We start from the raw sequence: 11,424 nt of genomic DNA on the forward strand, positions 1-11,424 counted from the left end.
TGTCCAGATTCAGATTCAAGAAAAGGGTATGTGGACGCCGCTTCCAGATGGCGGTCAAAGAACTTGTAGCCGGGACTTCCCTGGTGGTGCAGTGGTTAAGAATCTGCCTGCCAATGCAGTGGACAGAGGTTCGAACCCTGGTCTGGGAAGATCCCACATACCGCAGAGCAACTAAGCCTGTGGCGCCGCAACTAGAGAAAGCCCGCACACAGCAACGAAGATAAACAAATTTATATAAAAAATGAAATCTGTTCTTAAAATTCATTTCACCTGTTTTTTATTTATTGAAGGTGGACGTTAGCAAACTTAACATTTTGCATGTGGCTTGCCTTGGGGGCTTGCATTATATTTCTGTCGGACAACGCTACTCTAGAGAGAAGGATAACATCCATTTGGGGACCAGGAGGGAGAAAGGAAAAGAGGAAAGCAGGGAAAATAAGAGCTGCAAGGGCGTGGGTAGGAGAGTGAGTATGCGGTTTGGTTTGCCCTAGGCCCAGTTGCCATGGTAACCTTGCAATAAACTCTTCCTACGTTAAAAAAAAAGGAAGTGTTTGGGTTCCTTCTTTATTTATATACTTATTTATTTAACAATTAAATTAATTAATATATTTATGTTAAATGATTATATCATGACAAGTTCTCAAGAAAGAAGTCCCATAGCCATCTTTCACGGAGCACCAACTCTGAGCCAACCTCTGTTCCAAGGGCTTTCATGGATCATCACCTTTAATCCCCCTAAGGACCCTATGAGGTAGGGTTAATGGTTATCGCCATTTCACAGAGGAGCAAACCGAGGCGTAGAGAAGCCCAGGGACCTTCCCAGAGTCACTGCGAGGGCAGCAAGCAGCAGTAGAAACTCAATAGCTGGGCCACAGCGCCTGATTTACATAGAGTTGCGGGTGGGGGAGGTTTATAAAGGATGGTGATGCAGATGTGTATTTAGAGTGGCTATGATATTCACCTGTCCCAGCCAGTGGACCCAGTCAGCGGAAATGCCTTCTTGCAGAATTCACGTCTGATCTCACTGAGGATCATACACGTACAGAAACTGTGTACAAAAACACACGGTGAATTGTACGTGCATCGCTATGGCTACAGAAACATCTGCAAGACCGAGGCCTCGTTGAACGAGGCCTGTACCCCATCAGTGAGGCCTGCGGACCCCAAATGATGCCCGCACCTCACAGCTGAGGCCTGTGTACCCTTATTGAAGCCCGTCCCCACTGAGTGAGGCCTGAGAACTCTGAGTGAGTCCTGGTTCCACCGTGGGAGGCCATAGGCTTTTTTTGTTTGTCCGTGCCGTGCCGCTTGCGGGATCTTAGCTCCCAGACCAGGGATTGAACCCTTGTCCCCTGCTGTGGAAGCGAGAAGTCCTAACCACTGGACTGCCAGGGAATTCCCCACCACCACTGTTTTTCCCCCATAGCCCTTGATTTACGTCTCTGTATCCTGAACTCCACCTACACTGTGGAGGGGAATTACAACCCTGCAGGAAGCCGTCCTCTACCGAAAGGAGGCCTCTATCCCCTGAAGGAGCTCGGGTCCCCCTGACTGCTGTCTCACCCCCTGTGAATATGGCCTTTTGGGGCTCATCACTAATGGTGATCCCACCCCCTCAGGCTCGTCCAGAGACGGCTCCTCAGACCCCACCAACTCCGACCCCTGCTCCAGCCGCAGTGTTGCCATGGAGACAGGGTGCAGCCGGGAGGCGGGGCTAGCCCGTGTGCGCAGGCGCAGGGCGGAGCAGACCCATCGCCCGGAACTGCTGAGATTGAGCAGAGGGTGCAAGGCCAGACCCGGCCACAGGCAGGCGAGCGTAGCGCCCCTCCCCGCGCCGCTCCGGGTGCCCACGGCGCCGCCCTCCCCAGCACCTGTCCCGAGCGCCGCGGTGTCACTCAGCCTCCGTCAGGAACAAAGGGCGGAGGGGCCGGGCCGGTGGCACCCCTGGGTTTGACTCGTAAGCTTTCTGCGGATGCTAGGACCCCTGTGGGGAGGGGCCTCGGGAAAGGACGCTGCGTCAGCCGCCCAGGGGCAGCTGGAGCCCGAGCCTTGCCACATTCACGTGAACCTGAACTCCAAGCCCTGTGGCGCTGTTCCAGAGTGGCATTTGCACAGGGGACCGCAGCCCACATCCGCCTCGGGCTCCCTCCTGCTCCGCAATCAGCGCCAGCGGCGGCACCATGGCCATGAGCCTTTTGGGGGACTGGTGCAGGGGGCTGGCCGTGGACTTGCACAGGGCCCTGCTGGTCACAGGCATCCCGGAGGACCTGGAGCAGACAGCCATCGAAGCCGTCCTGAAGCTGGCCTTGCTGCCCCTGGGCAAGTTCAGGCTGCGGAACACGCGGGCCATGAGGGACGAGAAGGTCAAGGCGTCCCTCATGGAGTTTGTGAAGGGCATTAATCACGGTGCCATCCCCAAGGAGATCCCGGGCAAGGGCGGCGTCTGGCGGGTTCTGTGCAAGGACAGCGCGGAGGGCACGAGAGTCCTGAGGCAGATGAAACGCTTGCTGCTGGATAAAAGGCCCCCACAGGCCACAGTGGCCAGGGCCCCCGGGGACAGGCCCACCACTCCCGCTTCGGAGACCCTGGCTCTGGGGTCGGAGCCGGGGGTCTGGGAGGCTGGCCCCGCTCCTGGTGCAGCCAAAGATGCTAGGAGGGGCCGTCGGGGTGGCAGAAACAGAACCAGAGGCAGCAGGTTGACCAGAAGAGCAAGAAGTGGGGCATGGAGGGCGGCCATCCACGTCGGGGAGCGGGAGTCCCATGACTCTTCCGACTAGAGCCTGGGTATCATGATCGAGAAGATGGACAAGGAGGAGGACTTGAGCGGGGATGGCGAACAGAGCGCACTGTACGCCACCCTCCAGCGCGCCGCGAAGGAGCTTGTTAGGAAGTGGGCCCTCCAGAGGGAAGGAGATGATGGAACGGTCCCGGCGAGTTCTAGGCCCTGGCAACGGTGACGGACAAAGCCGAGAAGAGGAAGATGGAGAAAGATCCCCCTGGGGCTGAGTCGATCAGCCTGAACATCAAAGAAGACCGGAGCGAAATTCCAGACTTAGTGGCCCTACTCGCAGGGAGAGACGCGTCGGACAATGAGACCATGGGCAGCGACGCCTCCCAAAGCGAGTCTCAGGAAAACGGGGATCAAGAAAGAGAGGGGGGCTTCCCTGGTGGCGCAGTGGTTGAGAGTCCGCCTGCCGATGCAGGGGACACGGGTTCGTGCCCCGGTCCAGGAGGATCCCACATGCCGCGGAGCGGCTGGGCCCGTGAGCCATGGCCGCTGAGCCTGCGCGTCCGGAGCCTGTGCTCCGCAACGGGAGGGGCCACGACAGTGAGAGGCCCGCGTACCGCAAAAAAAAAAAAAAAAAAAAAAAAAAGAGAGGGGGTGGACATTCCCGAGTTTGTGGCCATTGTGGCTTGTACAGACCCCGCGAACCACTCCGCCCGCGACGAGATGTTTGAAAATCGCTTCTGTGATCGAGTTGCTGGGCTGGAGCGGCAAGAAAGCTGCCCTGCCCGAGGTCTTGTCCGTGATGGCCAAGGACACTTCCGGACCCCGAGTGAAGGTGGAGGAGGCAGGCCGCCAGGTGGACGCCGTGGTCCTGAGGAAGGCCAAAGACGGCGGTCACTTGCTGGGATGCATCTCCACCGTGGCTGAGCCTCAGACCACCTCCAAAGGGAAGAAGGCTCCCGGTGGCCCGCTGGCGGGCTGGGGCGAGGACGAGGAAGATGAGGGCGGCCTCCTGGATCTAGTGGCGCTCCTGGATGCCCAGGACGTGGCTGAGGTGATAGGAAGAAAAGGAAAAGGCCTGGCAGGGCGGGAGAGTCAAATGCGCCAAAGGCAACCTGCGGGAGGTCTTGGCGCTGCTGGCGGCCCGCGGGAACAGGGAGTCGGAGGAGCCGTCGGAGGACGTGGAGAGCGAGGAGTCGGAGCCCGAGGACCGCGCGTCCAGGAAGCCCCGGGCCAAGCGGGCCCGCACCGCGTGCAGGGCCCCGGATCGGGCGGGCTGGGCGGCGGCTCCCGCCCCGTCGGGGACCCGCAAAACCCGAGGGGGAGGCGGCGGCCCCGGCGGGCTGGGCATCCCTCCCGAGACGGAAGCCCAGGACGAGGCGGCGGGAAGCAAGAGTTGGAAGGGGCGCGCGGGCGCTGGGGCGCAGGCCAAGGGCGCCAGCCCAGGGCTCGGCTGCCCGCCCGCTCCAAGTCCACGCGTGGGAAGGAGGCTGGTCGGAGCAAGAGGCTGCCCCCCAAGTGCCGCTAAGGCCACGGCGAGGCTGCAGCTACCGGTGGGGCCCCAGCTCCGCCCCTCGGCCCTCCCCGCCGCAGAGGCGGCAACCGCTGAACCGTGGGCTCTGAGCTCTAAAGTGCGCGCCCGCCCACCGCTCGCTCCCCGGTCCTTTCAGTCCCTCCTTTGCAGGTGGCGCGAGCGAGCCCCATGGAAGAAGGAAGAGTGTAACGGGCGCCCGCGGAGGCAGCAGCCCTAGGTGATGGGACGGGGTCTCAGGGCCCCCCCAGCGGGATTGTCTTTGGGCCTCCCGCGTTAGCACAGGGGTGAGCGTGTCCGTGGACACCGGGCACCGGGGGAGGCCAGCAGTGCCAGTGAGTTCTTTCTGGCTGTTCGTAGAGCCCCGATCCCTTAGCAGACTCATGCTTCTGGCCAGCGCCTCTGTGCCCCTGTCCTCCACCCCACTCTGATGGGGGCCGGGCTCTGTGATGGAAGCTCGGCCACCCAGCCGCGCGGGGGTGTCAGGATGTAGCTGAGCCTTCAGCCAGGAAGGCTGAACCTCCCTGCGGGGGGAGGAGATGATTCCAGGAAGAGAAGCCTGAGAGGCAGAGGGGTTGCTCCGGCCATTGTGGCTTGTACAGACCCCGCGAACCACTCCGCCCGCGACGAGATGTTTGAAAATCGCTTCTGTGATCGAGTTGCTGGGCTGGAGCGGCAAGAAAGCTGCTCTGCCCGAGGTCTTGTCCGTGATGGCCAAGGACACTTCCGGACCCCGAGTGAAGGTGGAGGAGGCAGGCCACCAGGTGGACGCCGTGGTCTTGAGGAAGGCCAAAGACGGCGGTCACTTGCTGGGATGCACCTCCACCGTGGCTGAGCCTCAGACCACCTCCAAAGGGAAGAAGGCTCCCGGTGGCCCGCTGGCGGGCTGGGGCGAGGACGAGGAAGATGAGGGCGGCCTCCTGGATCTAGTGGCGCTCCTGGATGCCCAGGACGTGGCTGAGGTGATAGGAAGAAAAGGAAAAGGCCTGGCAGGGCGGGAGAGTCAAATGCGCCAAAGGCAACCTGCGGGAGGTCTTGGCGCTGCTGGCGGCCCGCGGGAACAGGGAGTCGGAGGAGCCGTCGGAGGACGTGGAGAGCGAGGAGTCGGAGCCCGAGGACCGCGCGTCCAGGAAGCCCCGGGCCAAGCGGGCCCGCACCGCGTGCAGGGCCCCGGATCGGGCGGGCTGGGCGGCGGCTCCCGCCCCGTCGGGGACTCGCAAAACCCGAGGGGGAGGCGGCGGCCCCGGCGGGCTGGGCATCCCTCCCGAGACGGAAGCCCAGGACGAGGCGGCGGGAAGCAAGAGTTGGAAGGGGCGCGCGGGCGCTGGGGCGCAGGCCAAGGGCGCCAGCCCAGGGCTCGGCCGCCCGCCCGCTCCAAGTCCACGCGTGGGAAGGAGGCTGGTCGGGGCAAGAGGCTGCCCCCCAAGTGCCGCTAAGGCCACGGCGAGGCTGCAGCTACCGGTGGGGCCCCAGCTCCGCCCCTCGGCCCTCCCCGCCGCAGAGGCGGCAACCGCTGAACCGTGGGCTCTGAGCTCTAAAGTGCGCGCCCGCCCACCGCTCGCTCCCCGGTCCTTTCAGTCCCTCCTTTGCAGGTGGCGCGAGCGAGCCCCATGGAAGAAGGAAGAGTGTAACGGGCGCCCGCGGAGGCAGCAGCCCTAGGTGATGGGACGGGGTCTCAGGGCCCCCCCAGCGGGATTGTCTTTGGGCCTCCCGCGTTAGCACAGGGGTGAGCGTGTCCGTGGACACCGGGCACCGGGGGAGGCCAGCAGTGCCAGTGAGTTCTTTCTGGCTGTTCGTAGAGCCCCGAGCCCTTCCCGACTCATGCTTCTGGCCAGCGCCTCTGTGCCCCTGTCCTCCACCCCACTCTGATGGGGGCCGGGTTCTGTGATGGAGGCTCGGCCACCCAGCCGCGCGGGGGTGTCAGGATGTAGCTGAGCCTTCAGCCAGGAAGGCTGAACCTCCCTGCGGGGGGAGGAGATGATTCCAGGAAGAGAAGCCTGAGAGGCAGAGGGGTTGCTCCTGGGGGAGGGGAAAAGAGGTGGGGGAGGGAAAGGGAGGGGCGGGGCTCTAGTGACCAGGACCAAGGGAGGAGGGGAAGGAAGAGAGACCCACACCCGCCCTGCCCATCTGAAGTGTAGCTGGTAGAAATACACCAGCTCCTCAAGGCCAAGACCACCTGCTGGTGCCCAGAAACTGAATCTGTCACTCAACCTGCACGGTGTTTTCAAAGAGTGGAAATTATTTGCAACATTTTCAATTTGGGACAATTTATATACAGAGTGTTGGATTTTCTCTGCAGTACCAGGCAGTGCTCCTTCGACGGGCCTGTGGCTCCCCCTGGACGTCCCACCAGCTGTCCCGCACCCCACCTCCCGTGGGCTGACCTCCCTCAGCGCTGGAGGGGAGGGGTACGGCCGCGGATACCCGAGGGAAGCGCTCTCCGGAGGCAGGAGCAGCCCGAGCAAAAGCCCCGAGCCAGGGCTGTGGTGATTGGGGTTTGTTTATTCGTGTGTAACCCTTGACCGCTCAGGTGCCAGGATTCCCTGCTAAGCGTAGGGGAGGCCGTGTCTCCAAAACAGGCCACCTGCCTTCACGGGGGTGGCTGTCTATTTGGATTCCACGTTACTGGAGTGTAGATTGTGAGCGTGCAGAGGTCCCTGGGGTCGGGGCGAGCAGACAGGCCCGGAGCGTGGCCCCCTCCCCTTCCTGGGACCTCTAGGAGGAAGCTGTCCCACCCCTCGGTCTGCTCAAACGGAGACAGGGGCCCCCTGAGACTCCCGGGGATGTGACCTGGTCCTAGAACGGCCTGGAGGGAGAAGCCAGGGCTCCAGAAACAGAAGACAACAAGCCTTTCGCTCTATTCCGTTCCTCAAAACCTGTTGCCCACGAGGCCCCGCCTTCCTTATTGCAGGCCCCGCCCCAAGACAGGACGCTCCGCCCCGCTACAGCTAGGCCTGAGAAGGTAGCGTCAACTTAGGCGAGTTGCCGTGGCCCGTTTATCCACCAGGTGGCGCTCCAAGACCGATGGTTAAAATCGCGCCGTGGTGGCTCTCAGGGCGCGCCCACTGTCCCAACCAGGAGGCGCTCCGGGACAGATGGTTAAAATCAACGGGACGACGGCCCTTCTTGAGCACTAAAGGTGCGGGGGCACTGGTCCACTGCCTTGAAACTTCAAAGCTCCGCCTGTTTTTTGAACTTTCGGCCAGGGTGCCGAAAACTGACTTTCCTGTAAGCCAGCAGTTCTCAAAATAAGGTCCTGAAACCAGCTGCATCCACGTCTCCTGGGACCTTCTTAGGAATGCATATTCTCGCCCCCCCTTCTACCCCCACCAGCCCTACAGCCCTACTGAGTCAGGTCTAAGAAGCTCAGGCCAGGACTGCAGCCTCAGGAGGACCCAGGTGACCTTCAGACCTCCCTCCAAGAATTCCCTTTTCTCCTGCCTGTATCGAGGTTGGGGCAGGGTCATTTGCTGTGTTTTTCCCCCAGTGAGGTTGGGTGAGGGGACACAAAACAACACAGAGAAATGTCCCCCAGCTCCCACAGCATGTAGCAACCTGATGTATCCCGACTACCACACTGCAACCCACCTTTTGCCCTGCTCCTATCGCAATGAATTTTTTTAAACGTGTCCAGGAGCCAAGCTGCCCCAGGAGATGTTTGTGGGGCTTGATCAAAACGGATTCCTGGGCCGCACAGCCTGCACCAGCAATTCACAGCTCTGGCACAGAGGGCTCCAGAGCCCGCGTTTTGGCCACGTTTCCCAGATAAATGATTCTGTACTTGGTAGCCAAGATGTGACGAAGCATGTAAACTGCAGGCCCTGGACCCACCAAGCCTGCAGAACCCAGGAGTGTGGGCATCGCAAGCAGAGTGACTTATACACAAGTCGCCATCATGGAGGCGGGGAGGGGAGGGAACACAAGGTATGACAAAATCACCCTGGAGCATTCTTCAGTTGCCGAGTCCACAGCCAAGAAATAAGTTTGTAAACACTTTTATTTGCATGTTGACCTGCGCCCTCTTTTTTAAGTTCCAAGAGGCAGTGAGTTCAAGTGTGCAGGCAAAAGGGTGAAGAAAAAGAAGAGGAAGCAATTTCTCCCTCACCTCTCTCCCTTTTTCAAGCTGAGCACCTAGAATTGCATATGAAGAAGTTAAAATCATGGGTGATGCGAACCCGTGGTATGGGTTTCTTTATTTACATTCCTTGGGTTACTATAAAGAGTCTGTATTTTAAAAATCAATGCATGGGGAATTCCCTGGTGGTCCAGTGGTTAGGATTTGGCACTTTCACTGCCGGGCCCAGGTTCAATCCCTGGTCCAGGAATTAAGCTCCCACAAGCCACGTGAAAAAAAAATTAAATCAATGCATGAGAGACACAATTTTAAGAAGAAAAGAAAGAGGGGTGTTAGATGGAGATGTGCGGGGCACTGCCAGGCCCTTGCTGTACCTCCATTTTCAAGTGTGGAGACAGCATCTCTGTCCAAGTGTCGGAGTTAGGGACACACCCTGAGTGGCCCATACTGTGGCAGGTGGCGAGGTCCTCCGTGGCCCCCCTGCCCTCTCCTCACAGCTGGTCTTCCTGCTCTTCGTGCCCTGCCTCTGCTCTGGCCTCAGCCCTCAGGACCCTTAGGCTCCTAGCCCCGCCTGCCCTGGGGACTCTCTTGGGCAGGGTGGGCAACCGGGGAGTGTGCCAGAAGGCTCTCCGGTGCTTTCGAAACCATGAAAAGCGTCCAGGGGTCTGGAACCTCACTGTCTTGACCTGTCTCCGGGTCCTAGATCCTGGGGTGACACCTGGGGCCCTCCCAGCAGCTGAGGATTCAACTCCCTGGACAGCTGGGGTCTCTGCCCTCTGATTATTTGCAGCTTCTGCCCTTTGGTCAGATACGGCCTCTGCCCCATCAGATACAGCCTCTGCTCCCTGGACAGCTGGTGCCTCTACCCTCTGATTGTCTGCATCCTCTACCCTCTGGACAGCTAGGGCCTCTGCCCTCTGATTGTCCAGAGCCTCTGCCTCCTGGACAGCCATGGCCTCTGCCCTCTGGACAGCTATGGCCCCTGCTCTTTGATTATCTGCAGCCTCCACCCTCTGATTATCTACAGCCTCCACTCTCTGCTCATCTACAGCCTCTGCCCCCTGAGCTCTGGCTGCTGCTTCCTCTCTCCTGCGACGCCGGAATGAGGCCCAGTTGATCTTAGGCCTCCACCGTCTTGGGGGGCCCTCAGGCACCTGCCCATCTCCTGCATTTCCCACATTATCCCCCAGGCTGGCACTGCGTGGCACTGATGCGCCATCCCTCTCCAACCTGGTAGAGGCCTGCCAGGCTTCGCCCACCCCTGGGCTGGACCTCGGTGCCCAGCCCTTCACCCTCCGCTTCAGCTTCCCCCAGGACACCTGGCTGACATACTCCCGCCACCTGTCCGCTTTGGACAGCTGGGGCACCGGGTTGTCCTCAAACATGGGCACTGGCAGGTTCACCCGGCGGCGGGCTGGCGGCACGCTGGGCTTCTTCTCCCCTCGCCGGAGGAAGGCCTCCACCAGCTCCTCATCATCCTCGCTCTCCAGGTCGCTCCCAAGGAATTTGCTGCCCAGGTAACTGACAGGCATCTTGCGCACCTTCCTGCCACGCCCCGTGCCTTTGTGGCCCTTGTCACCCTTGTCTCTGGAGGTCTCGAAGTCGCTGAACTCGCTGTCACTGGCGTTGCTGCTGTCATAAGTGCCCACGACCAGCCGGGGAGGTGGGGTCACCATCTGCTGGACTCTCCTCATCCGGGGCCCCTTGGGTTTTTTGGGGGGTTGGGGTGGATGCGGAGTGCTCTTCTCAATGATGCGGGCCACATCCTCCAGGGTGCGGCCTTCCTCCTCCAGAAACTGGATCAGCCGCTCCCGAAATTCCGCCTCCTTGGTGGCGGGCTTGGAGATGACCCTCCAGACGCCTCCCGCCAGCCTGACTTCGCGGGGGATGAGCAAATAGTCCACGTCCTCCCCGATCTGCAGCATCCCCACTGTGGAGTCCTCCTCCCGGCGAAACACCTTGCCGATCTTCTTAAAGGTCCCCACAGGCTTCAAGGCTTCCACGAGGACGTCCAGATCGACATCTTTGCAGACGTCGGGGACGCTCCAGAGGATCAGGCAGTCGGGGGATGGGAGGAAGCCCCAGGGGAACCAGCCCCCCACATGGCTTTTCTCGAGGGTCTTTAAAATCTCCAGGGTGAAATCTGGGGTGGGGGCAATGAGCCCAAACTACTGGTAGCCCCGGGTCTTGGGGGTGAGGGTGGGGGCTCGGCAGCGCCGCCGGGAGAGTCTCACCTCCCAATTTCTCTGCCTGCAACGAGTCTGGTCTTGATCAAGTCCCGCTCCCCTCAAGGACCGGTGGGAATCAATTTCCAGGATGCTTACGTGAGGCGGGATGAGGTCAGTCCTGAGGCTCCAAGCCCACCGCAAGCTGCAAACGGGTGTCCCGGCCGCAGCTGCGATACAGGGGCTGCCCGGTGGCTCTTCCTGTTCCAGGGACGTGCCTGGAACTTGGGAGAGAACTTCGCAGACAAAGAAGGCTCAGCCGTGGCTATTCAATATGGCCGAGGCGCTTGGAGGCCGCAGCCCAGCTTCCCAGGAGGGTCTCCCGCCCCTAGGCAGGCTGCCACCCCGGTCCAGGCTGACCTTGACGTACCTCCCGCCTCCCAGCCCGAGCGCTCAATGCCGAGAAGCGCGCGCGCGCAGGAAGCTCCTCCTCGCCTTCCCCCAGGATGAGGCCCACCTTCCCCCTTCTCATCTTACACTCCGGGACTCGGGAAGACTGACAAGGGGGCTGTCCACTCCCTTCGGGACGCCTTCGCTCCCCTCCCCCACAGGGGTGTGGCCGCGCCCCGGGCCTCTCAGGGGCCCTATCTTCCAAGCTGAACGCCCGCGCCAAAGCCCAAGCCCACGTCAGCACCTTTCCCCCGGAAAGGCAGCGGTTCCCAAACCTGCCATCCTAAACGTGCGGGTTCCAGCCAGGCCCTGAAGGTGGGCGTGCTAATGGGACAGTCCCTTTGAAAGCCATTGGCACTGTATATTACCGTTTTAAAATCGCGTGATTTGTGGTACCAGCAATTCCTACCTATATACCGAGATGTGTGGGTGGAGACCTTGGTACCAGGGTCTTTCTGCACCAACCGCGGTGTGG

The 11,424-nt window shown here is 60.9% G+C and overlaps 2 protein-coding genes across 2 annotated transcripts; one reads left to right on the forward strand and one right to left on the reverse strand.

Annotated features, from left to right (window-relative positions):
* Nucleotides 1–2,180: 2,180 nt before the first annotated feature.
* On the forward strand, nucleotides 2,181–5,695 carry PNMA8B (PNMA family member 8B). The gene is given in 7 exon segments (XM_024132629.1): nucleotides 2,181–2,918; nucleotides 2,921–3,167; nucleotides 3,378–3,454; nucleotides 3,456–3,787; nucleotides 3,789–3,923; nucleotides 5,324–5,601; nucleotides 5,604–5,695. Coding segments are annotated over 7 exon segments (1,899 nt in total).
* A 2,547-nt stretch (nucleotides 5,696–8,242) lies between these two features.
* Nucleotides 8,243–11,222, reverse strand: CCDC8 (coiled-coil domain containing 8). The gene has a single exon (XM_007102724.4). The coding sequence runs from the start codon at nucleotides 10,257–10,259 to the stop codon at nucleotides 8,826–8,828; it is 1,434 nt and encodes a 477-aa protein (XP_007102786.1). The 5' UTR covers nucleotides 10,260–11,222; the 3' UTR covers nucleotides 8,243–8,825.
* Between the last annotated feature and the right edge of the window lie 202 nt (nucleotides 11,223–11,424).

This window comes from Physeter macrocephalus, chromosome 17, assembly GCF_002837175.3.
Source record: "Physeter macrocephalus isolate SW-GA chromosome 17, ASM283717v5, whole genome shotgun sequence".
NCBI lineage: Eukaryota > Metazoa > Chordata > Mammalia > Artiodactyla > Physeteridae > Physeter > Physeter macrocephalus.

Coding starts and splice junctions, on each gene's coding strand:
- CCDC8 (XM_007102724.4), bottom strand. CDS start 10,259: ATGCTGCAGATCGGGGAGGACGTGGACTATTTGCTCATCCCCCGCGAA.